Genomic DNA, 27,774 nt, shown 5'->3' with positions numbered 1-27,774 from the left:
ACGTAATGTGTCAATGTGTCGCCGTGTAGGACAATGTCCGCCATTTTTTTGGCTGTGTATAGTTGTGAATGTAATAACGTATATTATTAAACGATGAGGGTATTTTATCAGAAGCCAGAGACGGGCGTAACTGTTATATATTAATTGTGATCAGAAATGTTACATATGGGCTGGTCGGTTGTTATCTCAGCTTTTCTATGATAACTCCATAGTAGTGTTTCATTTGTAGATGTCATTTCCGTGATCTACAGTGAGTGCACACAGTAGTCTTTCAGTGATGACAGGGTTAACGCTGGCAGGAAGGGGCGGGGCTTGTATGTGTCAGGACTGGAGCCGGCTGGAAACTGCACAGTGCTGAATGAGGATCGGGAAGAGGACTGCAGGCTGGGGTGAGTGCTCCCATCTCTAGATAGTAACTACTGCTCCCAGCATGCCCTCGTAGCCCTGGCCGTAGGAGGATGTGTTCCATACCAGCTCCCTGCAGGCTGCAGTTGGTTTCTTGATACGTGGCACGCAATACATTCATTTTTTTGTTATTCCTTGTGGATGAATGAAGATACTTTGTTGTAATAATAACTTATATATCAGGGAGGAGCCCCGAGGGGAACACAGCTGATATGGCCTAAATATAGGCACACAGATGGACAGCAATGTGGACACACAAAGCTGGGATTCAAAGGGTTAAATGTGTTTGGGCCACTAATCTATCAGTGCCAACACAGAGGGGGTGATGCCATGCATCAAATATAGTTGAGCCTGACCTGAAGAGGATCTGGGCATGAATCGTGGCATCAAAGTGGGCAGACAGCCGCATTTTACTGATTTGACTAAGTAACTGGTGTTTTCAAAGGGTTAAATGGGTATGGATCGCTGTTCTAAGGGATCCTTCAATGGAGAGTATACGCATTTGTGTACGCCTCAGCGTTTTTGCAGAACAAATTAGTTGTTTTTTTTATTTGCGTGTGTATTGACTTATTTTACTGTACCTTTCCGCCTGTAGGGCATGTTCATTTGCATGCGGCACACAAGACGCACAGCTTGATATGGCTAATTGCTTCCAGATGTGATCTCTTTTCAGCGGAAATATGCAGCGGACTATGCTCCTCCCTGCATTTGCGCACCCTCATTGACTTCTATGGGGATCTTTGGTGTGCAAATGGGCAAAAAAAGTAGCGCATTCTGCGTTGCCTTTTTTTTTTGCGTGACCAAAATACGGAAATGTGAGCAAACCCATGGAAATTGGTGGGTTCTATTTTTCGCGTAAGTGTGAAGGAGCCCCAAGACTGGCTACCCAAAGAGGGTCTGTGTTGGCCTTGATGGTTCAGAGGCGCAAACCCATTAGCCCTTTGAAAACGCCAATTACTTATTGTAATCAGTAAACTGTGGCTATCTGCCCACTTTGATGCCAGCTTTCATGCCAAGAACCCCTTTGGGTCTGGCTTAACTCAACTACATTCGATGTAGCGCATTACCCTCTGTGTGCTGACAGCACTAGTTCAGTGGCCAAAGAACATTTAACTCTTTGAATCCCTGGGGAAGGTTGAGCCAGCTCGTCCCCCCCCCAAGTTCCCCTCCACCTAGGGGTAGAGTCCCTGGGCTCCCCATTCAAGAACAACCCATACATCAAGGAAACCACATGTAATGGGGCCGATGATAAGAGACATAACTTTTCAAAAGGGGTGAGTTCCAGCATCAAGTCATAATGGCCTTTTTACACGGCATGATTTATTATTCAGGATCGTTCCAATTCTAGCAGAATTTGAATGATAATCGTCCCGTGTAAATGCGTGCAGCGACTGAACAAGAATTGTTCAGTTTCTACATGCAGAAAACTGAACGATGTGCGGTTCAGTGTAAACAGCGACGTGCGGTTCAGTGTAAACAGCAATCGGTCACTTCTGATGACTGTCTGTCTTCTGTGAATGCAGTAAACGTCCCGATCCGCCTCCATTCCGGCAGCGCTGTGAGCGATGCCAGCGGTATTTGCTCCTGTGTAACAGTACAGGAGCGAGCATCACTGGGATGAGCTGCCGGGCATCGTTTGTCAGACAGCTTGCCCCATGTCAGTGGACCTTTTCAGGTGGTGTTGATGAAGAAAAATACTGTATATACTCGAGTATTATCCAACCCGAATATAAGCTGAGACAATAAGTTTCACCACAAAAAAATGGTTAAACCTATTGACTCAAGTATAAGCCAAGCTATACTCAAGTATATACTAGGTAAAAAAAACCCTCCATACTCCCCTCCCAGACGGCGTCTGTGTCTGTGCGACAAGCTGCTTGAATTCTCCCCGCTGTCATCCCCCGCCGTCCTCTCTGCTTGGCTCTGTCAGTGCTGTGTAAGTAAGCGCTATGATTGGATTGAGTGCCAGCCAATCACAGCTGGCGCTCGATCCCATCACAGTGCTTACTTACACAGAAAGGGGATTTGAAAGCTGAGCAGGGAGATGACAGCGGGGTGAATTCTAAAGCAGCTTGATTGGCTGTGAATGATCAAGCACCGGTTGTGATTGGCTGACGCTTGATCCAATCACAGCTCTTACTTACACAGCGCTGACGGCGGGGGATGACAGAGCCGAGCAAAGAGAACGGCAGAGGATGACAGTGGAGAGAATTCAAGCAGCCTGCTGCACCGCCTCCGGAGACAAAGACGCTGGCTGGGAGGTGAGTATGGAGGTGTTTTATTAACCCTTCCTTAACTCGAGTATAAGCCGAGAGGGGCTTCTAAAACTAGGCTTATACTCGAGTATATGCAGTAACTACATAGCTGGAAATATTGTAGCCAAGACCCTGGAATAGTCCTGAGACTCCTTCTCAAATTAGACAGATTGAAGGGCCAAATATATCACAGACAAGGAAATAGGACCTCCAGTAAGAAAGCTAGAGATGTACTGGGCACCGTTGATCGAAACTGCGGGTTACCAACCAAGGATGTAAGAGGGCCAGGGGATGAGATCAGACAGGAGCAGCTGGAAAATCTATGCAAGGCTCATAAGAGTATAAGCATAAGGCCGCCTGCAGACGAGCGGAAATCCCGCCGCGGGATTTCCCGCGGGATTTCCGCCGCTGAAAGTCTGCATAGGAGTGCATTACAATACGCACTCCTATGCAGACGGCCGCGAAATCTCGCGCGGCAAACAAACCGCGGCATGTTCTAATTTTGTGCGGAGCACGCACTCACCTGGCCGCCGGCTCCGGTCTGCGCATGCGCCGGCTGCGCGGCAGCCGGCACATCAAAGAGCCGGGGCCGCCAGGCGCGGGTGAGTACGCGCTCGCCCCTGCAGGCTCTGGGGTCGGATCGCGCGGCGAGATTTCTCGCTGCCGGATCCGACCCGCTCGTCTGCAGGCGGCCTTAGGGTGGAGACTCCTAATATATTTCAGTCGATCCCCTTTCGCCCCCTAGGAATCCAAGAAAATCGGGCATGGAGTTCAGTTCTCGCTGTACTGCTACCCAGAGCTTGGTTGGCCTGTGATGCAAAAGGTCAAGAACACAGATGCGAATGGCTGCACTGTGGTATAAATGAACATTGGGCAAGCCTATACCTCCAGGTGATTTAGGGTTAGTGAGTAGTCTATAGCTTAAACGGGATGAAGAATTTTTCCAGATAAAACTGCTTACTAATAGATATGAGCAAGCATACTCGCTGAGGGCAATTACTCGATCGAGCATTGCCCTTAGCGAGTACCTGCCCGCTCGGGAGCAAAGATTCGGCGGCGGGCGGGGAGCGGAGGGGGAGAGCGGGGAGAAACGGAGGGGAGATCTCTCTCTCCCCCCTCCCCCGCTTCCCACTGCTCATCCCTGCTCATGGCCACAACTCACCTGTCACCCGCGCCAGCAGCCAAACTTTTTCTTCCGAGCGGGGAGATACTCGCTAAGGACAATGCTCGATCGAGTAATTGTCCTTAGCGAGTATGCTCGCTCATCTCTACTTACTAATTTACACAATTTATAAAGACCATTCTTATGCAAATCCTGGGACCCAGTTTGAGACACATAGAACAACCAGGGGAGGATGTCCACCTTCGGGGAGTTAAGACTGCCCAGCCAATATAATGGCAACCAATCACAAACTGTAAAGGAATGTTTTCTGAAGATGGTTCACCTCCCGGGTCGGTAAGGCAATATTCAATATATCGGACTTTTAGGTATGTATTCTGAAATTACGAAGTCTACCAAATCTATTGAATTCTTGAAAAATAACTGAGGCCAACTCTGGGAGAGGATTCATAGGCCATTGTCACCAAAAAGTGACAACTTGTGCTCCATTTCCCCTATTTTTATTCCCATTATAGTCATTTTTCCTAAGGACGTTAGCTTACTATTCCATGACCAATATGTACACGTATGGGGAAAGGGGACATCCCTGTTTCGTCCCATTCCTAACCAAAAAGGGGGCCAGTAAGGACCCATTCACCTTCACTTGTGCTGAGGGTTGACTATAGAGGTCCATGATCCAGGCCATCGTTCGTGTTCCTAAGAGTCTCCTCCAGTGTACTCTTATCAAATGCTTTTTTTAGAATTGACTTAAGAGGCATAGAGGGGCACCGGGCCTGAGTGATCAATGATGGGGTCTTGCCCCAGGCCTCACATCCTGGTACAAATCACACCTGCTCTTTGTGTATGAGAGTCGGGATGTGAGGACTCAATATGACAGCTATCATTTTTGAGAATAACCTGACCTTCACATTAATTAATGAAATTGGCCGAAAACTGCTGCGGGTTGAATGATGTTTCCCTGGCTGAGGGATAATGGTGAGCATACAGGGACTGAGGAGGGAAAGGACAGCGATGGGAAACTGCATTAAAAGCCTGAAGTTTACTACACAGTTTATAGAATCTGAGTGTTAACCCATTAGGTCCCTGACTCTTCCCCACCTTCAGCTCCTGTATTACCAGAGCTAGTTCAGTAGAAAAATCCTTCCAGAACATGTGTAGCACTACTTTTCAACTATAAGCCATGATATACAGATAAATCATGGACTGTGCATTTTAAAGCTTCCCACTGTAAGGCCAAGAACAGACTAGCGCGTTTTTTTGTGTGCCTATGTGCGGACAGAAATTCACTAGAGATGAGCGAGCACCAAAATGCTCGGGTGCTCGTTACTCGAGACGAACTTCCCGCGATGCTCGAGGGTTCGTTTCGAGTTACGAACCCCATTGAAGTCAATGGGCGACCCGAGCATTTTTGTATATCGCCGATGCTCGCTAAGGTTTTCATTTGTGAAAATCTGGGCAATTCAAGAAAGTGACGGGAACGACACAGCAACGGATAGGGCAGGCGAGGGGGCTACATGTTGGGCTGCATCTCAAGTTCACAGGTCCCACTATTAAGCCACAATAGCGGCAAGAGTGCCCCCCCCCCCCCCTCCCAACAATTTTTACTTCTGAAAAACCCTCATTAGCAATGCATACCTTAGCTAAGCACCACACTACCTCCAACAAAGCACAATCACTGCCTGCATGACACTCCGCTGCCACTTCTCCTGGGTAACATGCTGCCCAACCCCCCCGCACGACCCAGTGTCCACAGCGCACCCCAAAGTGTCCCTGCGCAGCCTTCAGCTGCCCTCATGCCACACGCTGGCCTCATAGCCACACCACCCTCATGTCTATTTATAAGTGCGTCTGCCATGAGGAGGAACCGGAGGCACACACTGCAGAGGGTTGGCAGGGCCAGGCAGCGACCCTCTTTAAAAGGGGCGGGGCGATAGCCCACAATGCTGTACAGAAGCAATGAGAAATGCAATCCTGTGCCACCTCCATCTGGAGCTGCAGACGTGGGCATAGCAATGGGGAACCCATGTGCCACACTCTATTCATTCTGTCAAGGAGTCTGCATGCCCCAGTCAGACCGGGGTTTTTTATAAATAGTCACAGGCAGGTACAACTCCGCAATGAGAATTCCGTGTGCACCCACAGCATGGGTGGCTCCCTGGAACCCACCGGCGGTACATAAATATATCCCATTGCAGTGCCCATCACAGCTGAGGTAACGTCAGGCTTAATGCAGGTGGGCTTCGGCCCACACTGCATGCCCCAGTCAGACTTGGGTTCTTTAGAAGTGGACACATGCAGTTACAACTCCGTGTGGACCGACAGCATGGGTGGGTCCCAGGAAGCCACCGGCGGTACATAAATATATCCCATTGCATTGCCCATCACAGCTGAGGTAACGTCTGATTAAATGCAGGTGGTCTTCGGCCCACACTGCATGCCCCAGTCTGACCGGGGTTTTTAATACATGGACACTGGCAGGTACAAATCCCTAATGTGAAGTCCCTGTGGACCCACAGCATGGGTGGCTCCCTGGAACCCATCGGCGGTACATAAACGTATCCCATTGAAGTGCCTCGCCCGCGTCCACGTCCTCTAGGCCTACCCCTACCCCTCAGCTTGGTGTATTACGAGTAGAGCAGAAACAGAACGCTGTAATTAAATGTGCCGCTTATTGGCCTGTGGTTGGAGGCTGACTTCGCTTACAGAACGCACAGCAGAGCCAGGAAACAATTTTTCGCACGCCTGTAGTAAGACGTAGGTGCATAGGACTGAGCTAGTGGAATTCACAGCGCAGAAGCAGTCAAGTGGCCAAAGGGCAGTGGTAGGCCTTAAGTATTTTGCTTCAATTTGTTTAAATGGTGAGCTGAAACAGCAGACAGATACTGTAGGCAACGTATATTATGTATACTGTTTCCCTCTGGCGGGATGACGGTGGTGATGTAACGGGCACAGCAGAGCCAGGAAACAGTTTTGCGCAAGCCAGCTGTAACGCTTTGCTGCGTATTAATTAGGACTACTACCCCCAGCAGACACGCAGTAAACTGAAGACGGTCACAGGCAGCCCAAAGATAGTATTTTTCCCCAATTTTTTTGAAAAAGCCCACTGCCTATATAGACAGTATATCTTTCACCTTTCCCGCTGTCCCTGCCTCACCAGTACTGCCCCTATACTCTGTACAATGACTGCAGACTGAGGACGCAATGGTCTGCACGCCCGATATACAAAAAAAAATAAATTGTGCAACACTGCTAAAAGCAGCCTCAACAGTACTGCACACGGTCAGATGTGGCCCTAAGAAGGACCGTTGGGGTTCTTGAAGACTAAAATAACACCTAACGCTCTCCCTATAGCAGCTACAGCAAGACAGCACTTTCCCTGATCTCTGTCACCATGCATCTGTGGTGAGCCGCGGGCGGGGCAGATTTTAATACTCGGGTGTCACCTGATCTCCCCAGCCATTCACTGCAGGGGGGTGGTATAGGGCTGGAACATCACAGGGGGAAGTTGTAATGCCTTCCATGTCTTTCTATTGGCCAGAAAAGCGCGCAAATGTCTCAGAGATGAAAGTGAAAGTAACTTGAACATCGCGTGGTGCTCGCCTCTAGTAACGAGCATCTCGAACACCCTAATACTCGAAAGAGCATCAAGCTCGGACGAGTACGCTCGCTCATCTCTAAAATTCACTGCTCTCATGAGCGGAAAACGCGTGAACAGGCAAAGTTTCCTGAAATTTAAGTCCTATCCCGAAATTCATCCCCAGCTCCAAAAAAAAAAAAATCTGAACTCATCTAGTAGCGCTGTCTGGCTCTTCTCTGTGGTCCCTGGTAGTCTTGTTCTGTATTTCTTCTGTACAGGGATTGAAAAATCCCCGCCTTCTTAAAGCGCTGCTCTGATTAGTTATAGTGCTTAGCCAATCGGAGGCAGCGCTCAGCTGTCATTCAATGAACGGCTGAGCACTGCCTCTGATTGGTCACAGCGCTCAGCTAATCAGAGGCAGCGCTTTCAGGAGGCAGGAACTCTTCAATTCCTGGCCACCAGAATTACAGAAGACGACTGTCGGGGACCACAGAGAAGAGCCGGACAGCGCTTCTAGCTAAGTTATGATTCTTTTTTTTTTGCTTGCAGCTGCGGATATTTGTGGTAGGGCTTTATTTCACCCCCCCCCCAAAAAAAAATCGCTGTGGGGTTGCCTTCAATCCATTGCATTCAATGGGGCGGTAGCGGCGCCCGCCCTATTGAAAGCAATGGGATAGCATTGCTCTCCTCTGCCACAGCTGTATGATGAGGGGACTCCCCGCGGGGATTAACAGAACCCTCGGGTAGTCCCCCTCATCCCCGTGGGGACTAAGGAGTTAACAGCGGGACACTTCAAAGGTGCTTCTGACCAGAAGCGCCTTTTTAAATGCCCTGCTGTAAGCAGCGGGAAAGCTCCTGCTCCCAATGGAAACTTCATAGATGGCGCATGTTCTATCTTTTTTAGGTGCATGCTGTTTTGCTCTTCAAATTCTGCGCATATGAATGCTTCTATAGGAACCCATTGGTTCTTTTAGAAGTGTGCATTATACGTGCGCAAAACACACGTGAACGAGCCCTAAGGGGGCAGGTGTGGGGTATGACTGATGGTCCGCCAGGAAGGTACTGATGACTTGTTTGATGTCCACTAGGTAAGCTGCATCATTTAAAAAGTTATCATTTAAACGCTAGCTACGGGATCTAAACTGACCCCACGAGTCACCAACGAAACCTTAAACTGGAGCATGATCTGACCATAAAAAGGTGTCCATACAGCACCTCGATTTTCTATCTTAAGAGGTCATGAGGTATAAAAATATATGATCAAGTCTGCTATATTTATTGTGAACTAAAAAGTAGAAACTAAAATCCATTACGGCTGGATGTAATAATACCTGTCATGAGTCAATGAGCTTTAAACTTATCAGAACCCTTTTTAGCAGTCGAATTGTGGAATTGGAAGCCGACGACTTACACCCAGATGTGTCCACAGAAGGATCGAACACAAGGTTCAAATCTCCACCCAAAATGATCCTGGAACCATCTGTAAAACAAACTAGTTCCTGAAGAATACGAACCCCAAAGGGGACCTGATCCTGTAGAGATAAATCAGGCAATCGTTTGGGGGAGAGGAAGCTTTTTAGGTAATATATCTCCCAGGAATGAGTTGGAAACTTATGGAACACTATTGAAACCCCACAAGCTTTACGGTTTTGGAAGAGGACTATGAAACCATGTAGTATTTATTAGCACATTTGTGGGTGTTGGAGGCTACAAAATAGGTTTCTTGAAACAATGCTATCATTCTTTCCCTATGAAGCCCATATAGTATCTGACTGAGTTTTTCAGGTTTGTTAAGGCCTCTAGCATTATAGGTACACAGCTAATGGAGCCATTACTCTTTGGGTAAGAAATTGTTTGTAAAAATAGCCAGGACACAACTGGAAGAGCACCAAAGACCAGAAAGTAAAGCAATAGTAGAGAGAAAAGTAGTAGAAGAACAAATAGAGAAAATTAATAAGGTTGCAAGTAGAGCAACCAGTACCAACTACCAACATACAACACTAACTGCTGTAGTCCCTAAGTGGGAGAAAGGAAGCCAAGCACCAGGTCTTCACCCTACTTACCCAAGCATCAAAAATACACCTCTTAACTGGGTGAGAAAAATAAGTCTAATGTCCCATTTATATGGGATGAGCTGTCAGGCAAATTATGCCCAACATTCATCCCGGTGATGGTCGCTCCTGTACTGTTACACAGGAGCTGGTATCGCTGGCATCACTGATAGCGTTGCCGGCATGGAGGCGGGGTGGCCGGGGAGCATTCTTCCCCCACCTGCCTCCATTCACTGTAAGCAGACAGTCATTCAGAAGGGATAATTTATGGGGTGTAAAAAGTCACCTGCATGTGGAAAAGGGACCGATAGAACCTTTGTCTTACATAATAGCAACGTTCGTAAAGCATGTTATATTGTATCAGACAGGACAGGAATAATATAGAGTCCACCAGGCCTGCTACAGCTGAATACTTACAGGAATTAATCATGGCTGAAGGACAATCTCCTTGCAGTTCATCAATAGAAGAAGAATTCAATTTCACTTCTAAATCGTCAGATCGGGGATCAACGAGGGGCTCCAGCATTCCTTGCAGAAGTCCTGCCGGGCTGCCATTTTTTCAAGTCGGAACTGTAATCTGTGTGCGCCAGTCCGATAGTGTTATCGTAGGCAACTTGACGCCAAGGAATTTAGGGAGATGCCCCAAAGTCTTGGCGACTGTTAATTTGCCTCTGTTTTTATTTTATAAGTTGGAAGGTGTACGCCCAATAGTAAGGGATCCCCCTCTCCCGTAAGGTGGCAAGTATGGGTCCTACGGCCCTGCACAGCTGAAGTGTCCGCCTAACCAAATCAGGAAGTGTAGTAAGTGCAGTACCCTAGGATGAAGAGGAACCCATGTCCTGGGTCGCTTTCCGAATGGCCTTTGTATCCTTGAAGAAATGAATCCGACAAATAACGTCTCTGGGATGAGCTAAGCCATTTCGGTCCCAGTGATCTATGAATCCTGTCTATTTCGATAGATTCCTCTGGAGACCACCGTAGTAGCTCACAGAAGTATTTCTGGGCCCACTTTTATAGTTGCACAGATCTAATTTCCTCTCTTAGGCCACATATGCAAATGTTGTTAGTCTATGACTGCTGTCTATGGTCTAAGTAGGTAAGACTATCAGACATCTAATGAGAATGTGCCTGAAGCTGCTTCTGGTGTGTGTCAAGCTGATCCAATATCTGCTCCTGAGTATTCTCAGCCTCCGCCAAGCGGTGGTCAATATGATGTATTTCTTTCTGCAAGGACTCCATGTCTCTTTTATGGGAAGCCTCTAAATGGTCAAACAGACTGTCCATTTCTAGCTTGGTTGGGAGAACTTTTAGTTGGGCCCTCCAATCCCCGTGGTTGTCATCATCACCTGTGGCAGGAGGAGCAGTAGTTTCCCTCTATCTGGGTGGGCAGGGTGGTGGGCTGCTAGTGGAGGATGGGGACCACTGTAGAGCAGGTGCCATAAATGATGAGGAGGTGCAGGATTTCAAGCCTCCACTTAACGCATCAGCAGGAGAAGAAGCGATGCCCCCAGCAGTTGCTGTCCAACCAGAGAGAGACTGGTCCCACTGGGAAGCTCTTGCTCTTCTGCTGACCCGAGTATGGTGCCCATGTCATCTTGGAAGGCAGCGCTGGATCTAGCTGCAGCATGTGAAACGCAATGGAACCTGGATCCTCCTCGTCCTGGCAGCAGGAACCCTCCATCTGTGACTCAGTGTCAGGTGGGAGATTCAAACGTCCCCTAACAAGTAGTAATCTCTGGGGTGTCCGTGAGCTCAGCGTCCAATCCTGCTATAGGCAAGCCACGCCTTCATATAATTTATTCAAATAAATTCTCCATAGATCCACAAGGAAAAACTTTATTGCGAATAAGAAACCACCTTTAGCATTGATGCAAGCTTTGATTGTGGTTGAAACTACAACTCCCAGCATGTTGTGACAGCCAGGCGTAGAGGGTGACAGGTTTTCACCACTACCTAAGGCCCATTTACACGCAAAGACAATCTTTTAAACGATTGAAAGATAGACAGTTTTAGCGATTGTCCATTAGCAATTTATTACCTGCCTTTGCATGTAAATGAGCCTCCAGCAGTTGTTTGCAAATCCCAGCATGTTGTCGGGACTTTGCTCTTAGCTGCATTGTCTTTGAAAGGGCTGTCAGCTAGATACAATGTAATCAGCTGCTATTGTGGAGAACTCCCTGGTATCTCTCTCCCTGGCTGAATGATGGATTTTATGCTCACCTAAAAATCATCATTTAGGCGAGGAGTGAAAGATGGAAGCGTTTATACGCAGCCATCGTTTGAACAAATCTTGAGCGATAATCGTTATATATAAATGGGGCTTAAGTCTACATCATACCTATTTGCATTTAAAAGGGAAAACCACCTGTATTTTCTGAACATACAGCACCATATAGAAGCGGTTATAGTAAAGTTTGCTACAGCTGCCAGTCACATAGATTAGTTTTTGAGGTGTGTGGTTTTATATATATTGCACAGACATTATTTGGGCTGGTGTAGTGTTGTAGCTTCTGTGCCTCACTGCATGCTTATACATGTATGTACCTCTTTTATAGGGTTGTCCAAGACTGGAAAAAGGGTATATTCTTCCAGGAACAGCGGCGCGCTTGTTCATGAGCTGTGCCTGTTTTTGCAGTTCGGCTTGATTTAATTTGAATAGGGATGAGATGCAATACCAGACATGGTCTGTAGATGTTCGTGGCGCTGTTCCTGGAAAGGAACAAAGAAAGGACAGCGCTCCAGTTGTACAATATATTAGGCCATATGCAGATGGCTATTGCTAGTTGTGCTCGAGAATCTGGAGCGCACCTCACATCAGACAGGACATGGACACCCGATCCTAATCTCATCTGAGAATAGGACATGCAACGGTTTTTCAAGCTCGGAGTATCGTTTGGTCTTAGTGAAAATTTGCTTGTGTGAATTAACCCAGTCTTCCCGTATTCATTCTGTCCTCGGAATCGGATAAAACTCACACGGGAATATCATTCATCTAATTACAGCCTTACTTGAAGAGAGGAAAAAATGAAGAAACGCACTCTCCTGGTGTGGCGGTAGAACCCCTAGTGGGGCTCACGGACACTCCTTGCATTCTAAGGGAGCCTTTAAGAACAAGCAGACTGTGATTATATTGAGTAAATCTTCCCCATGCGGGGACATCCACCCAGGAATGCGCCAATCCACTGCGGAAGGGCATTAAGGAGAGACTGTATCTCTTTGCACTTCTCTGACGGCGGCATAACCTAGTGACAGGTTTGCTGATTGCAGTGATATGTCTGCATATCCAGAAGACAAATAATCGTATAGCGGCGCTCGGGTCACCTTGTACTTCGTTAACATTGATTATTGAGTGAAGCGGTGATGTGGCATTGTTCCAAAGAACCTGCTGTCCGTGTGCCGGAGGGACATTTGCAGGGCGAACCAGGAGAGGGGTGTGCAGGAGGGTCCGCTACCCCCTTACTGAAGGAAGGGTTACTTTAGTATTTAGCAATTCCCTTGATCTACATGATCTCCCCTGAGCGCTGCTGTACTTTTATTCCTTTTCCGGATACACTTCTGTTTCGGGAAAAATAGCCTTTTTCCAGTCCTGGACATCCCCTTTTGGGTCAACAGTAGCTGAAAAAAAGGAATTGTTGTCCAATATGTCAGTCACAACTTTTATAGGATGATTGGGGATAGTTCATGAAAAACCTGCGGTGCGTTACCTGATTGCATTTCCTAATTCGTAACTTCTGTACTCCTTGCAGATTCCACTTCTGAAGTATCGGTGACGTATCTTGTGGATGATGGCAGAAGAGGGGGGACCCGTGGACATTGATGGAAGCATTATGGAGGGGGTGAGGGAGCACTTGATGGTTTTGTACAGAACCCACAGAACAAAAAAAAAATCCCAGTTTTCAAAAGTAAAAAAGGTTAATCTCTGGTAAACTTATGACTATGTGTCATGGAGGATTTTAACCCTTTCCAATCCACTGTCTGACATCTGAAGACATTCTGATTGAAGGCTGTACAGCTCCGATGTCAAAAGACGTCCGGCAGGATATTCTTACAGTATATTACTGGCCGCTCCGTTGTTGGGGGCCTCTCCAGCATGTCCCATACCGCAGTACTGGCTTTAGCCAGCAGATGGCGCCATTGTATAATGGCAGAAAGAGAAAGCCCCCTAGGAAACCCTGAATCCAAAATTGGATTGCAAAGGGTTAAAGCGAAGCAGTCGCTAAGGTCATGCTGCCTTAACTGGGGTCCACACAAGTGACAGGGGCATGTAATGTAGGCAAACTGAATTTCAAAAAAGCTGTGCTTGTAATTGTTTTTTTTTTCCTTTTATACTTACACACTTTAGAAAGTTTATCAAAGCTGCTGGCATAATCTCAAAAATAGCTGATTAAAACTGTGAATGCAATAGGTAATACAAAAGTACAGAGAAAGCTAGAGATAGTGTATTTATGTACCCGTAGTAATCAGTAATTGCTTTGATGTATGTCAGGATGGAATAGGCAAAGCTTACAATAGATGACCCATATCTTTTCTCTCTTGCTGATCCTCCTGGTATAGGGAGGTCAGATCCTGCGCATCTGCACTGCTCTAAGCTGTCTTCTGGGTACTAGAGTTCGAGTGGCAAAGATCCGAGCAGGACGAAGCACGCCAGGTTTAAGGTAGACCATATTTTTTTGGTATGCAATGTAAGTTATAGCATGCCTGAGTTTTCCAAAAAACTTTTCAAAAGCAGCCCAGGTTCTCATTGGCTGATGTTTCCACCCAGTTTGAGTGCTAACAATTTACTTTTCCATATAGATTTTCCTATTTTTTTTCTGCTTCCCAGCTGTTTGCAATCGACTTACAGGTGATGGGGGGTGTCCTAAGCAGCCGTTCTGCAAGTACTGTACTGGTCAAGACTTCCTCGCACCCTCCCCATGCTATCTTGCATAGCACTGCTCCCTATCAGCTGCAAGGCAACAATCGAATGCCTGCCCCTCTGCTACATGTAGTAACTAGCAGTGTCCCCATGTCCCTGTTACTAGAGAAGCTGAATGCTTAACTACAGACAATGGATTGCAAAGCTACTAGAAAGGAGACACCTAGTGGCAGACTTTTCAAACTTTCTTTTCAATGGTAGAGCTAGAAAAACATTAATGCAAGTATATTATAAAAGAGATGCTACACATATAGGCTGTTAGATGAGCATAAGCTATGTAAAAAGTTATTAGAGTCCATTCAAAGCATATCTGTCGGCTAATATGTTGGCTTATGTCAGGGCAGCATATTACAGCTACAGTTCTGTACTGCTAGTGGTCAAACGGTAGAAAAATGTGGTATTTGGCTACTAGGACTAGTGAAGAATATACTGGATTCTAGTACTTCTCCCCACTCTGAGGACGGATGGTGACTTCAAGCTACAGTATATGCACCTCCTACATAACGGCCGGTCAGTAGTCATTCTGAGAGGGGGGGATTGCTGTCCTCCTGAATACAATGGACTCGTAAACTGTTTACGGTATATTCTTTCAGCGCTCCTAGTAGCCAAATAGCAGAACATTTTTTCTGACATTGAGCTACTAGTAGTAACATAGTATGTAAGGCCGAATGAAGACAATGTCCATCTAGTCCAGCCTGTTATCCTCCTGTGTTGTTGATCCAGAGGAAGGCAAAAAAACCCAAGAGCAGAAGCCAATTAGCCCTTTGAGGAAAAAATTCCTTCCGGACTCCCTAATGGCAATCAGACTGTTCCCTGGATCAACCCCTAATAGTTCCTACCTGCCTGTATACCCGGATTAACAATTAACCTAAGATTTATATCCTGTAATATCCTTCCGCTCCAGAAAGACATCAAGTCCCCTTTTAAACTCCTCTATGGATTTTCTCATCACCACTTCCTCCGGTAGAGAGTTCCACAGTCACACTGCTCTTACAGTAAAGAACCCCTTTCTATGTTGGTGATGAAATCTTCTTTCTTCTAGATGTAGCGGATGCCCTCTCGTTACCGTCACAGTCCTGGGTATAAACAGATCCTGGGAGAGATCCTTGTATTGTCCCCTCATGTATTTATACATAGTTATTTGACCACCCTTTAACCGTCTTTTTTCTAGAGTAAAAAAACCCCAATTTGGATAGCCTCTCTGGGTATTCCAGTTCCGTCATTCCATGTATTAGTTTAGTTGCCCTTCTTTGAATCCCCTCTAGCACTGTAACATCTTTCCTGAGCACCGGTGACCAGAACTGTACGCAGTATTCCTTGTGAGGCCTGACAAGTGCCTTATATAGCGGGAGAATAATGTTCTTGTCCTTCGCCCCTAGTGAGGACCTGTAGCCGAAATATTCTGCCCTCCATAGGCTGCTAATTAAGATTACAGATAGCCTTTAGTGCTCCATGATGCCTCATGAGGGTGAGGACATATTTCAGTTTTGTTGTGGATGCTTCATAAAATTTTCAGAAAATTAAGGCAAATACGTCCTGATTTCACAAAACTGCAGATTTACAAAAAAAGAGAACATTTTGAACAAACAACAAAGTTTTTTTTTTTTTTTTTTTTTGTCTGAACTCGCCCTTACTGTTCTGAATATGAAATACTATGAACTGTGATTGTGGTTAACACCATAAGGGTGCATTTAGACAAGCGTGTTTATGTGCGTACAGTAGTGCGCACATAACACCGCGTCTAAAAGAACCATTGGTTCCCTATGGTGTGTTCACATGTCCATGTTTTACAGGCGTGCAAACGTGTGCACCTGCAAAACATAGGACATGCGTGCACCATAGGTTCGTGCTGCATGTCAGTGTTCAGTGACAAGGGGACTCCCCTGTCACAGCTGTGACAGAGGATCGCGAAGCTCTCCAATTTCAATGGGGCCGCCGCTGCCAGCAGCCCCAATGAAAGCAAAAGGATGCTGGCACTCCCCGCAGTGATTTTTGGAGAAGGGCTTTAAATATAAGCTCTTCCCTGAAAATCATTTCTATCAAGCGAGTATATATTTTTTACACCAGTCCGCTGCTGCCGGGGCTCAGGCGCGTCTAGCCCCTTGGGTCCTGTCACTGTAATGAAGTTCTTTCAGCAGGCGGGGATTTAAAATCCCCCGCCTGCTGAAAGGGCTGCGTCTGTTTGGCTGAGCGCAGTGACCAATCACAGGCAGCGCTCGGCTGTCATTCAATGAATGGCTGAGCGCTGCCTGTGATTGGTTGAGTGCTCAGCCAATCAGATGCAGCCCTTTCAGCAGGCGGGGATTTTATTATATTTTACAGACATAATATACTTATTGTATACCACTTTTTTAAACTTTTGTATTTATGTAATTTAAAATGGGTTCTCATTAAGAAAGTTGGATATGGTACAATCAGTGCTGCCTATTGGCCACTTCTTTTAGATTGATGCCGGAGGGGCGCAGGCTGCACACCTGTTTCCGTGTTTATCTGCTGTCCATTTCTTCATAGGCCACAACATCTCTCAGGACTGGAGACTGTTCGAGATCTGTGTGCTGGCCAGTTGGACAATGCTGCAGTTGGGTCTACAGAGATAAGTTTTACCCCAGGGAGAATAAAAGGGGGATCTCTGACTGCGGATACAAGGACTGCTGGGTTAGTAAACAGATTTGATTTTTATCCAACGATGTAATACAGAATTCTAAAAATATGGATCCCAAACTCTAAGGGCTCCTTAGAGTTTGGGATCCAGCATCTCCTTTTGCAAAAAGAAAAGAGATGCTGCTTTTGCTTTCTTTTTTGCTTCAAAAGAGTACAAACATCACAAATAAAAATGAAACCATTGAAAATCATTGTTTTCATAATCATGTATTCTCACTCACTTTCAAATCCTGAAAAAAACACACAATTTTCTCGCCAGTGTAAAAGAGCCCTTAAATTAATATCCTTTTTAGTCTTTTAAGCTTGTAGACTTTTTTTTTGTTGTATATTATTTTACAACAATTACTTGTTGTTTGGTTGTGGAGAAGTAGTGTCATTTAATTCTGGAACTTTTTCTTCTAACTACAGAAGTTATTTGGTAAATCATGTAAATATGTGTGAAATCTCTATAGAAACTGTAGATGTGGCATAGAACTCATACACAAAGTCGAATAGAAAGCTAGATGACCTTTTATGTAACTAAAGCTCATTCATTGTACAATGAAACTGAAAAAGATCTTTAACCTCTTAAGGACCAAGCACCGTAAATTTACAGGACTTCGTTCTAGGATTTAATCTCGGCCAATAGCACAAATACGGCACAGGTTAAAGCCTTTGCTCCTGCAATCAAGTAGGAGCAGGTTGGGTCTGTGTTTGACAGCCAACGACCCAGAGGCTAAGGGAGAAGTGTTTTTTAACTTCTTCTGCCTTCTCCTTTCTAGGCTACATAGCGCTCAAAGAGTGCTGTTTACTAAAAAGTGTAAGTGTTAGTTTTGCTATGTGACCCGGCGATCACAAATGCTAGCTGTCCCCTGTCAAAGCAGAGCTGCAGGGTCCTAGCAGACCCTGATCAGCTCTGTTAGTGACCGATCTCACTACAGGGGGATTTTTCCCTGTAACTGTGGCTATATGAAAGACCATGTGAATAACCCCCAGAAGTTTTATGACATCGTGAGGGACATAGTTAGTAGCAAAAATGGTTACAAAAAGAAGTGGAAAAAAAAAACAGAAGAAAATTAAAAATTATATTGAAATAAATTGTATGAAAATGACCCGACTCCAACCAAAACAGCCTGTAATCCAAAGCTATATAAATTATATATGAAAACATCCAAAACAAAATGAGGAACCCATTTCTGTACTTTATTTTAGCGTATATATACTAATTTTTTTAAAGGTTAAAGGGGTTGTCCCGCGGCAGCAAGTGGGTCTATACACTTCTGTATGGCCATAATAATGCACTTTGTAATGTACATTGTGCATTAATTATGAGCCATACAGAAGTTATAAAAAGTTTTATACTTACCTGCTCCGTTGCTAGCGTCCTCGTTCCCATGGAGCCGACTAATTTTCGCCCTCCGATGGCCAAATTAGCCGCGCTTGCGCAGTCCGGGTCTTCTGCAGTCTTCTATGGGGCCGCTCGTGTAGAATGCCGTCTCCGTGTAGCTCCGCCCCGTCACGTGCCGATTCCAGCCAATCAGGAGGCTGGAATCGGCAATGGACCGCACAGAAGCCCTGCGGTCCACGGAGACAGAGGATCCCGGCGGCCATCTTCAGCAGGTGAGTATGAAGACGCCGGACCGCCGGGATTCAGGTAAGCGCTGTGCGGGTTGTTTTTTTAACCCCTGCATCGGGGTTGTCTCGCGCCGAACGGGGGGGGGGGGGGGGGGGGTTAAAAAAAATAAATAACCCGTTTCGGCGCGGGACAACCCCTTTAACAACCAGAGATGTAAAAAAAAAAATCATCTTTTTTTTTTTTTTAAAAGCTTTTTAGACCTAATAAAACTTAAAAATGGGGGGAAAAAGTCAGTGAAAAAAGGTCTAAAAAAATAGCCCTATATGGCACAGGGGGGAAAAAAAGCAGCAAAAATAATAATTTTCGCAGCGGAAGAAGAAAAAAAAAATAGGGCAGTAAAACTACCAAATGGGTAAATTCCCTAAAAAGTGTCTAGTCCTTTTAGGACCAAAGCAGCCTGGTCCTTAAGGGGTTGATTTAAACAAATCCGGCTGCTTCATTTGCACTGCTGATGTGACTATCATGTCCTAGTGACATGTCACCAATGTACAGAAAGCAGGGATCCAGTTACTATGCCCCCTTGTAAGTGCCCTTACTATGCCCCCTTGTAAGTGCCCAAGTGAAGCTAACAGGAGATGAAGTACTCTGCTTCCCGGGCACCAATACCAGTGTGTTGTAGCAATATGCCAAGCGTCACATCAGTCAGACTCCTGCTTATCAAACCCTGTCGTATCCTAATGATATAGCACCAATGTCTGATGATACAATCTCTCTATCTGCCTCTGTACTAACTTCTCTTCCATTTCTTCTTCCCCTTTGTACTTGCAGGAGTGTCTGCTTACTACTTCAGGTCTCCCTTCCCTGCGTCCTCTTTGCTGAAACGCCTTCTGAATTGATCTTTAAAGGTGGCACAAATGCAGAGATGGCCCCGCAGATTGACTATACCACAATGGTTGGTACACGTAGTACACTTACTGCCCTGCTCACACATGTAAACTAGTAGTGTAATTGGTAAGGTCTAAAATGTACATTATGCCCTTATTGCATATAAAGAAGGATGTCCTTGACTAGGCATATACTGACCGCTGAAGGGTCTCGTATCTATCGAACCATGTGCTCCTTTTTTTTTTTCTTCTGGACATCAATTTCTATGTTTTTTTTATGTTTTCTGTGATTCCACCATCAGCAGAGCATGCATGTGTCCTGCATGGGTAGTCAGCCACTGACAGAAACCTCTGGTGGTAGCTTAAGTCCTCGGAGAACAAAAGGATTAGGGAAATTGAGACCCAACTTTCCCATCCTCCTTTCCTTGTAAAGTTGGGGCACCCCATACACGTTACCTGGTGTTTACAGCAATCCAATTATGGTTTTTTTCTTTCTCTGCAGGTCTTTAAGCCGATTGCTGAACATTTCTCCTTTAAATTAGACTGTGACATCAGAAAAAGGTGAGAGCAGCTGGCTGTGACCCTTTGGACCAGAACATTGTCAGATTATACCGCTGATAAGGGTGGCAATATGTCTGAAAGCGATCCTACAGGTTTGGACAAATACCAATGGCCACACCGCTTCTCAGACTACCCGATGCCTGCTGTGTGTAGTCTGCACCTGTAGTCTAAGGGCTGTTTCACACGGACGTGTTTGCGCTCACAAAATGCAAAGAATAGAACCCATTGATTTCAATGGGTTCATTCTCACTTTTCATCTTTGCGTGCGTATTTAAAACGCCACATGCTCTATTTTAGAGCACATCTACACACCAAAGGCCCTATAGAAGTCTATGGTGGGGTGCAAATGCGCGGAGGAAAGAACACATCAGGAACTAATTGGGCTAAATTGCCATTTAACTCAGGGCACGGCTGTGTCCTGCGCCCAAGTGAAATGGTCCAGCAAGCTAAAAAAAATACAGTAATATGCGCAAAAGTGTGACATTCACGGCGCAAATGTGTCAGGCTAACGCTTGCATTTTTGTGCATACGCCCATGGGAAGCTGCCGTAAGACGCTACATTCTGCTCTGACTGGCCAGCACTGCTCAGGCGGACAGCACTGGTTAATGAAAGCAGGTGATGTGTCTTAGAGTAGACTAATGATGTAAACTAATACACAGTGTGCGTCAGGCAATCAGAGAAGCTGGTGCAGCCATCTTTGTTTGTCCAGCCTGGATGGATACTTTAAAGGTTTATTTCCACGTAAGATATTTATGGCATACATCATTGGCCACGTCTTCTGCTCTTAGGAGAACCAAAATCTCTGTCATAAATGTCTTGATTAAACTGATGCTCTATGTTGGGCCCGATGCAAAACTTTAATCGGCAGTGCATAGTTCATAGATTCAAAGAACGCCAAAGACAAAAGTAGGAGGCCTATTCTGTACCAGGGATAACACAGCAACATTGCTTGGATTGCTTCTTTTTTAAGTTGCTTTGAAGCGCTCATACAGCCTCACCCCTCCATAACAGTGCCAACCATACAGTGCCCCCACATAGTCACACAGGGCACCACCAGTACCGACCTACCCCTTCTCGGATGGGGTACATTACTCCTCTCTCTGACATGAGCCACAACTAAAGGATGATTGCATGTCTCTTCCAGTCTTGTGCTGATCTCTATGATTAGTGCAGGGAAGAGAGAAGGAATCTGTTGCCCATTGACGGCGCTCTGTTCTCTGCTTCACCGTAAGGTACAGCATTGTCATCCATCCCATGCTACGGACGCAGATTTACTCGCCTGATCTAACAGAAAGACCTCTGTGTCTATGGCGAGTATTAGCGGCTATACACCTCTACTTTCTCTCTTACTTATACTCCCTTCATACTTTGCAAAATTAGTTTAACCTGCAAGGAAAAAAACACATTGAGTAAGATTTATCTATAGTGTCATAGGATGCATGAATGCCACAATTGTATCAAAATGGTGCACTGTATGTGGCATGATAATTTGGGCACAACTATGGGTCAAAGGGTTGTTGATCCGGGAATTATTCTGATTGCCAAATTGGAGTCAGGAAGAATTGTTTTCCTTAAATGAGAAAAATCGGCTTCTACCTCCAATTTTTTTTTGTCTTCCTCTGGATCAACACTGGGGGTAATAGGCTGAACTGGATGGACATGTCTTTTCAGCTTTACATACTATGTTACTGTCAAGGCTGGTTGGACACTTTTTTCCCCCTCTCCCTTCACTCTCCATAACTGGTATATACACTGTATGATGCCAGAAAACTTTCTCTAAATTTGGCCTTATTTTTTAAAGATCCTAGCCACTCCCCTTCTTTGTAGATGAAAAGTAGTATGTGTCTAAAAGTAATTTGACACATTTCATGGGCTCAACCAACCTTGTAACCTTTATTTCGATTAGTATATATTCCCCCCCCCCCCCCCCCCCCATGACAACCGTGGTTGCAGAAAGTAATACATCTTACGTGGCGCTGACTATTTCCTGTTGTGCCTTTATTCTTCCAGGGGATACTACCCTCGTGGAGGAGGAGAAATTTTAGTCCGGGCCTCCCCCGTGAAATACTTAATGCCGATTAATTTGACAGATCGGGGATCCGTTACAAAGATCTACGGACGAGCGTTTGTGGCTGGTGTCCTTCCATATAAGGTAAGTATACATAGGTTACAATCTTGTAGGTGCGACTGGTCTCTGCATATTTTATATAAGAAGTTCACTTCATGCCAGATACCATGAATGTGAAATCTGTGTTGCTTGACTATTGCTGTAGCATGCATCTATCCTTTCTGTGGTCTGGCCTCAGGCTTCTTGCTCTGACCATGGTGACTTATCTAGAGGTTTTACTCATTGGAATATATAAGCGAAAGCTTTATATTTTCATTTCCCAAGATGGTGAAGGATATGATTTCCGCAGCAGTACGCTGCATCCGACGGGAGCTCCGAGATCTCTACGTGAATATCCAAGGAGTTCAAGAATCTGGAGACAAAGCCGTAGGAAATGGCAGTGGGATCATGTAAGTGCAAAATGCTGATTGGTGAAGGTACCATATTACTATGATGATGGGTTGTACTAGAGGAGTATTTCTCAGTGATTAACACCTTAAGGACCAGAGTATTTCGGTCCTAAGGCCGGACGGATTTGCAATGTGGAATCCAGAGCAGGCATCCGCCTCCGGATTCTGCAGCAAATATCGCCCATACCATGCAATGGAAAATGGACTTTGATAGGAGCCTCAGTTACAGGGAAAACATCCCCCTATAGTAGCAGTAGTCATTGGCAGCTTTTTATGTATTTTTCCATTTCGCTCCACTTTGAAATGTTGTTTCTAGTTTTTCAGTACATTAAATAGTACCATTTGAAAAATGTAACTCACTCCCCAAAAACACAAGACAGCTACGTCAATGGATATATAAGGGTTTTGTTTTTTTAAAAGGGGGAGGAAAAATTGGAAATGGGATGGGGGTGTGGTTAAGGGGGCGGGGGTCCTTATGGGGTTAAATAGCAGTACAAATTGGCCCTATTTTGTTCCTCCTTATTTTCTAGAATTGTTGCAGAGACGTCTACAGGCTGTTTATTTGCCGGCTCATCTCTAGGACGGAAAGGTAATTCAACCTTTTATATATTCTCTTCTGAAGCGTATTTTCCAAATAAGTAAGTTACGGAGGTTCTGTGCTGATTGTCTGGCTGCTCTAAGAAGCCAATGTAAGGGGGAAGGTGGGTTGGTTAATAATGTTGTATCTGACATCCTCAGCAGTTTTCAAGGCTTGTCACAACTTCACAGTTTTATAGGAAAGTTTAATGTTAGTAATAGGAAAACGCTCATCCATATGAATTCACTTCTTTCCCTCACAGTTCTTGATGGATTTTCTTGCTTTTCTAAAACCTTTTCATAGGCGTTCCCTCCGATCGCGTCGGTGCAGAGGCTGCAGAAATCCTTCTCCGAAACCTTCGTCATGGCGGCTGCGTTGATGAATATTTACAGGATCAGGTAGTTCAACATAATATTATATAGAAAAGTAGAATATCTGAGCACAAAATCTAGACCAGGTCATCAGTATGGATGATATAGTAAGCGCTGTCCAAACACACTACTGCTGCTAAAAACATCAATTTACACAAAAGCAAATTTGATTTGATGAAATTCCATTTTTTTAAAATCATTCCCAAATTATTGATTTATATATTTTTGTGTTTCCATCTCCAGTTGATTATTTTTATGGCCCTGGCTGATGGAGTCTCAAGGATCAAGACTGGACCCCTGACTTTGCACACACAGACTGCCATCCACTTTGTAGAACTGCTTACCAAGGTAAGAAGTAGTCGGTTCACGACCTGCCACAGGCATCTATAATATATATATTATTTATTTTTGGGTGTTTTTTTTTTTTTTTTAAATTCTGTGCAAAGCTGTGTCAAACATGGAAATTTGCAAGATGCCTGTAAAGAGTTAATCTTCTAGATTTTGGGGATATTCATTGCATTTGCAGTACAGCTCTTTGTAAGAGAATGCCAAACTGCAAGATTTTCGCCGGGAATACGCCATGTGGGAACCCAGCCTAAGATATTTTTAGTTTAGCGCAATCTTCTCGCATGGTACTAATATTTGGCGTTTTGCCTGGATTATCTTTTTCTATAGTGTATGATTCTCAGAAACCCTGATAATATTGATTTGGTACGCAGCTATAAATAAGTGCAAACTCCGTACATCAGGGATAATATAGCTGGGTTCCCAACATTATGTCCGTTGGCCATGACCAATTTCAGGTAGTTGGCAACATGGCTTCCGAAGGAAAGCTATGGCTACATCTACACTGTCTGATGTAGACAGAACTCAGAGATGCATTTAAAGCATTGTGTCTAGTGGAGAATACTTCCAGTGGTATACGACAGAGCACTTTACAGTCTAATTGGCGGTATAGTAAGGTGTTGTATATTTCTGTGGGTGCTGTATTACTTCTTTACAGTTTGGAAATTGTATAGAACCATAATACGGTCGTGTGCATGAGGAATAAAGTTCTCTCTGCTCTAAGAATAAAATAATTAAAGTTCTCCAGTCCGTTAATTGTAACACCTCCTTAATAAATATGCCGCATGACGTGGCTTTGGCCTCCTTAAATAGGTTTTCAGGGACTAAAATAGGATACATCATCAATATGAGATCAGTGGGGATCCGCCAATGATCAGCTATTTAAAGAGATCGTGGCATGTGGGTGAGCATCGCAGTCTTTTCTCAGGTCAGTGACGTAACGTAGCCTAACTGCGTCTCCTTCCCATTCAAGTGAATGGGATTGAACTGCTGTGCCAGGCATGACCACTGTGAAATGTATAGCACTATGCCGGGTATGAAGTAAAGAGGCAATGGTGCTCACCAAAGTCAGTGGCCCCCTGCTAATCTGGTATTGCTGACCTATCCTGAGGTCAGTGATATTGAATTACAAAGGATCTGCAAGGTTATGTTGCCAATACTTTAAAGGATGCAAATTATAAGGGTTTTCCGGGACTACAAAAAAATATATATATATATGGGCAAGAAATGCTGTAAAAGAAAGAAAAAATGCCGTACCCTTCACCTTACATGGCCACCGCAATTCGTGGCGGCCCTGATCCCCCGCTGCAGTGATCACATGTGGTTTATTGTACCCATGGCTGCTCAGCCAATCAGTGTCAGCTGTCATTTGCTGTTCATGGCAGAATCACTATTGAAGTCTTATTGGCTTAATTGGCATATGATCACTGCAGCTTCTTCTGGGATCTGTTAGATTACCACTTGCATCCCTAAAGTCTACTTCACACTGCGCAGTCGCGTACAAAAGACTGTACTGCGCCAAACCCATGTTTAACCTTTGAACAATTGACTGTAAGTGAAGAATCCCTACTTATATTGTAAGAATTCCTGTTTCTTCCCAACAGGCCAGATTTACAGTTACAAAGTGTGAAGAGCCGGGCACAGACAGCTTCATCATAGAGTGCCAAGGAATTGGCCTCCACAATAAGAACGTTTGACAATCCTCGAAGAATACCAGGGAAGACTACAATGAGCGACATCTCCCATGACAGCAGCACAGCATGCAGGAACAAAGCATGACACTAGAGGGCAGTGCACATCAAGTGCTTATTACTATTTTTACAGCTTTGTATTCGGAGTCTGGACGGTTTCACACGGGCGTATTGTCTTTGCTAATCATACGCGCAACACGTGATGCCAATAGCCCATTGATTTGTATTGGGCCACTCACACCTGCTTTTTTTTTTTTCTTCACGCGTGTATTACTCGTGGGGAAAAAAAAGCAGCATATTCCATCTTTGCGCGTATTACGCGTGTATACACAAGATCGTGCATGGGGATTGGCAGCACGTCGGCGCACACTGTCATGCGAGCCCAGTTTCTGTCTGAGAGGGAATCAGATTGTATGCATGAAATGAAGTTTAAGTTAATATTTTACTGCTGAGTGAGTTATATGTGCCGTGTCTCTAAATAAACTGGGGGAAACAATGTAACGCTGCATTAGAATTTAATTGGACTTGAACTTTATTACCATACTTGATGAAATAACAATGGGGTAACTTTAGTAAAGTTAAAAGCATCTTATGTTCACCCTTTTATAGTATAAAACTTTCAAGTAATTTGTTTATTAACCCCCCCACCCCACCCCACCCCACCCCACCCCACCACCAAGCTGGGCACTCATTTTATCAACCTCGGCAGGATGGAAGGCTGAGTCAACCTTTTAAGCCGGCTACCTGAACCATGCGCAGATTGAACCTGCAACCTTCAGGTCGTGAGCGAGAGCTTAGGACTGCATACTGCTGACTCAACACTCTGTGCCACATGAGGCCCCCTAGTATATATTAAGCTGTGTTCTTATCTCAGCTATGTTTGTCTGAGATGGGAACACCCCTTTAAATATTTTGGTGTCACTTAAATGCACTAGAATTCTGTTTTTGATTTAAAGAAGAAAAAAACCTGACCTATATGCCTTATACCACATTTATTATTTGTTTTAGATACTTTCTGCAACAAGGGGGTCTGGCTTATGGCGAAAGGGTATAAATGGAACACATTGTGCCAAAACTTTGGCATACGTTTAGACTAGAGATGAGTGAACGTACTCGTTTAGGGCGATTTCGCAATCGAGCACCACTTTTTTCGAGTAACTGACTACTCAGGCGAAAGGCTTTGGGGGGGGCGTGGGGGGTTGCAGAGTGGGGGGGAGAGAGAGCTCCCCCCTGTTCCCCACTGCTACCCCCTGCTCCACCATGCCGCCCCCCAAATCTTTTCGCCCGAGTAGTCAGTTACTCGAAAAAAGCGGTGCTCGATTGCAAAATCGCCCTCAACGAGTACGTTCGCTCATCTCTAGTTTAGACAAGTGTTTCTAAAGATGCACCAAGTTTATCATACAAGATGAGCCACTGTGATAAATTTGGTATTTTGTAGACTGTCTGGTTGAAGGGTACTTTTAGACGGAATAACTGTTGGGATCTTCAGCGCTATCCCAATGACTGTCGCTCCGATGCTTTCACACGAGCGATGGTCACACAGGGAATGGTGGTAAAGCAGGCTGGAGATCTCTTCTGGCTGCTTGCCTTCTTTCACTATGAACAGGCAGTTGCTCCAAAATGAATGACTGCCTGTTTATACTGAGCAGCAGGTCGCTTAGTAGTTTCTGCATTTAAGTGAGCTGAAATAAAGTGACTATTGACTAATGAGCAATTTCTCATTCAGTAACCTATTAGGTCTTGGGTTTACATAAAACAGCTATTGGTCAGAATTGTTTGTTTGAGTGATTGTTCAGCTGGGATCATGGAAAAGTACCCCGAGCTTACATTGTCAAACTGCTAGTATTAGTAAATCTGCAATATTGTGTCTCTAAAATGCAAACCATGCTCAATTTACATTGGCACATTTACACTCTGCTTACATAAAAGGGTCAATGTACTAAATACTGGCCATCCTATGCCAGTCTATAGCAGAAGTGAACCAGAGAAACGGCATCCGTAATGCAGTCGGACAGTATGGTACTGCAGCACACTCCCAATCATGTCACTACTACAGAAAAACAGAAGAATCTGCCTGTGACTTTCCAACCACGTGTGCTGGAAGTTTGTTCCAAGCATCTACTACTCTTTCAGTAAAATGTTTTCTGACGTTGCTTCTGATCTTCCACCAAATGATCCCAGATTGTGCCCCTTGTTCTAGTGATGATTGTCATTCATTTTCGGTCATTTGAACAATAACCGTTCTGTTTAAAAGCACCCTTATTTATCCACTTAACATATTTAAAGGT

The 27,774-nt window shown here is 45.0% G+C and overlaps 1 protein-coding gene across 1 annotated transcript; it reads left to right on the top strand.

Annotated features, from left to right (window-relative positions):
- Positions 1-286: 286 nt before the first annotated feature.
- Positions 287-25,982, top strand: RTCA (RNA 3'-terminal phosphate cyclase). Its single transcript, XM_066597226.1, has 12 exons — positions 287-389; positions 13,155-13,244; positions 13,963-14,063; positions 16,835-16,978; positions 19,368-19,491; positions 19,926-19,984; positions 21,996-22,137; positions 22,378-22,502; positions 23,033-23,091; positions 23,383-23,477; positions 23,694-23,798; positions 25,400-25,982. The coding sequence occupies exons 2-12, from the start codon at positions 13,191-13,193 to the stop codon at positions 25,490-25,492; spliced, it is 1,101 nt and encodes a 366-aa protein (XP_066453323.1). The 5' UTR covers positions 287-389; positions 13,155-13,190; the 3' UTR covers positions 25,493-25,982.
- Positions 25,983-27,774: the final 1,792 nt, after the last annotated feature.

Source organism: Eleutherodactylus coqui, chromosome 3 (genome assembly GCF_035609145.1).
Source record: "Eleutherodactylus coqui strain aEleCoq1 chromosome 3, aEleCoq1.hap1, whole genome shotgun sequence".
In the NCBI taxonomy this organism is placed as follows: Eukaryota; Metazoa; Chordata; class Amphibia; order Anura; family Eleutherodactylidae; genus Eleutherodactylus; species Eleutherodactylus coqui.
The sequence above is the reverse complement of the archived record's forward strand: the minus strand, read 5'-3'. Positions and strand labels throughout refer to the sequence as shown.

What these genes read in the sequence shown, in the direction of transcription:
- RTCA (XM_066597226.1), top strand. Translation starts at nt 13,191, where the DNA reads ATGATGGCAGAAGAGGGGGGACCCGTGGACATTGATGGAAGCATTATG. An exon ending in GCGGATACAAGGACTGCTGG is followed by an intron (nt 16,979 to 19,367) that starts GTTAGTAAACAG and finishes TTGTACTTGCAG; the next exon opens with GAGTGTCTGCTTACTACTTC. An exon ending in ATGAATATTTACAGGATCAG is followed by an intron (nt 23,478 to 23,693) that starts GTAGTTCAACAT and finishes TTCCATCTCCAG; the next exon opens with TTGATTATTTTTATGGCCCT.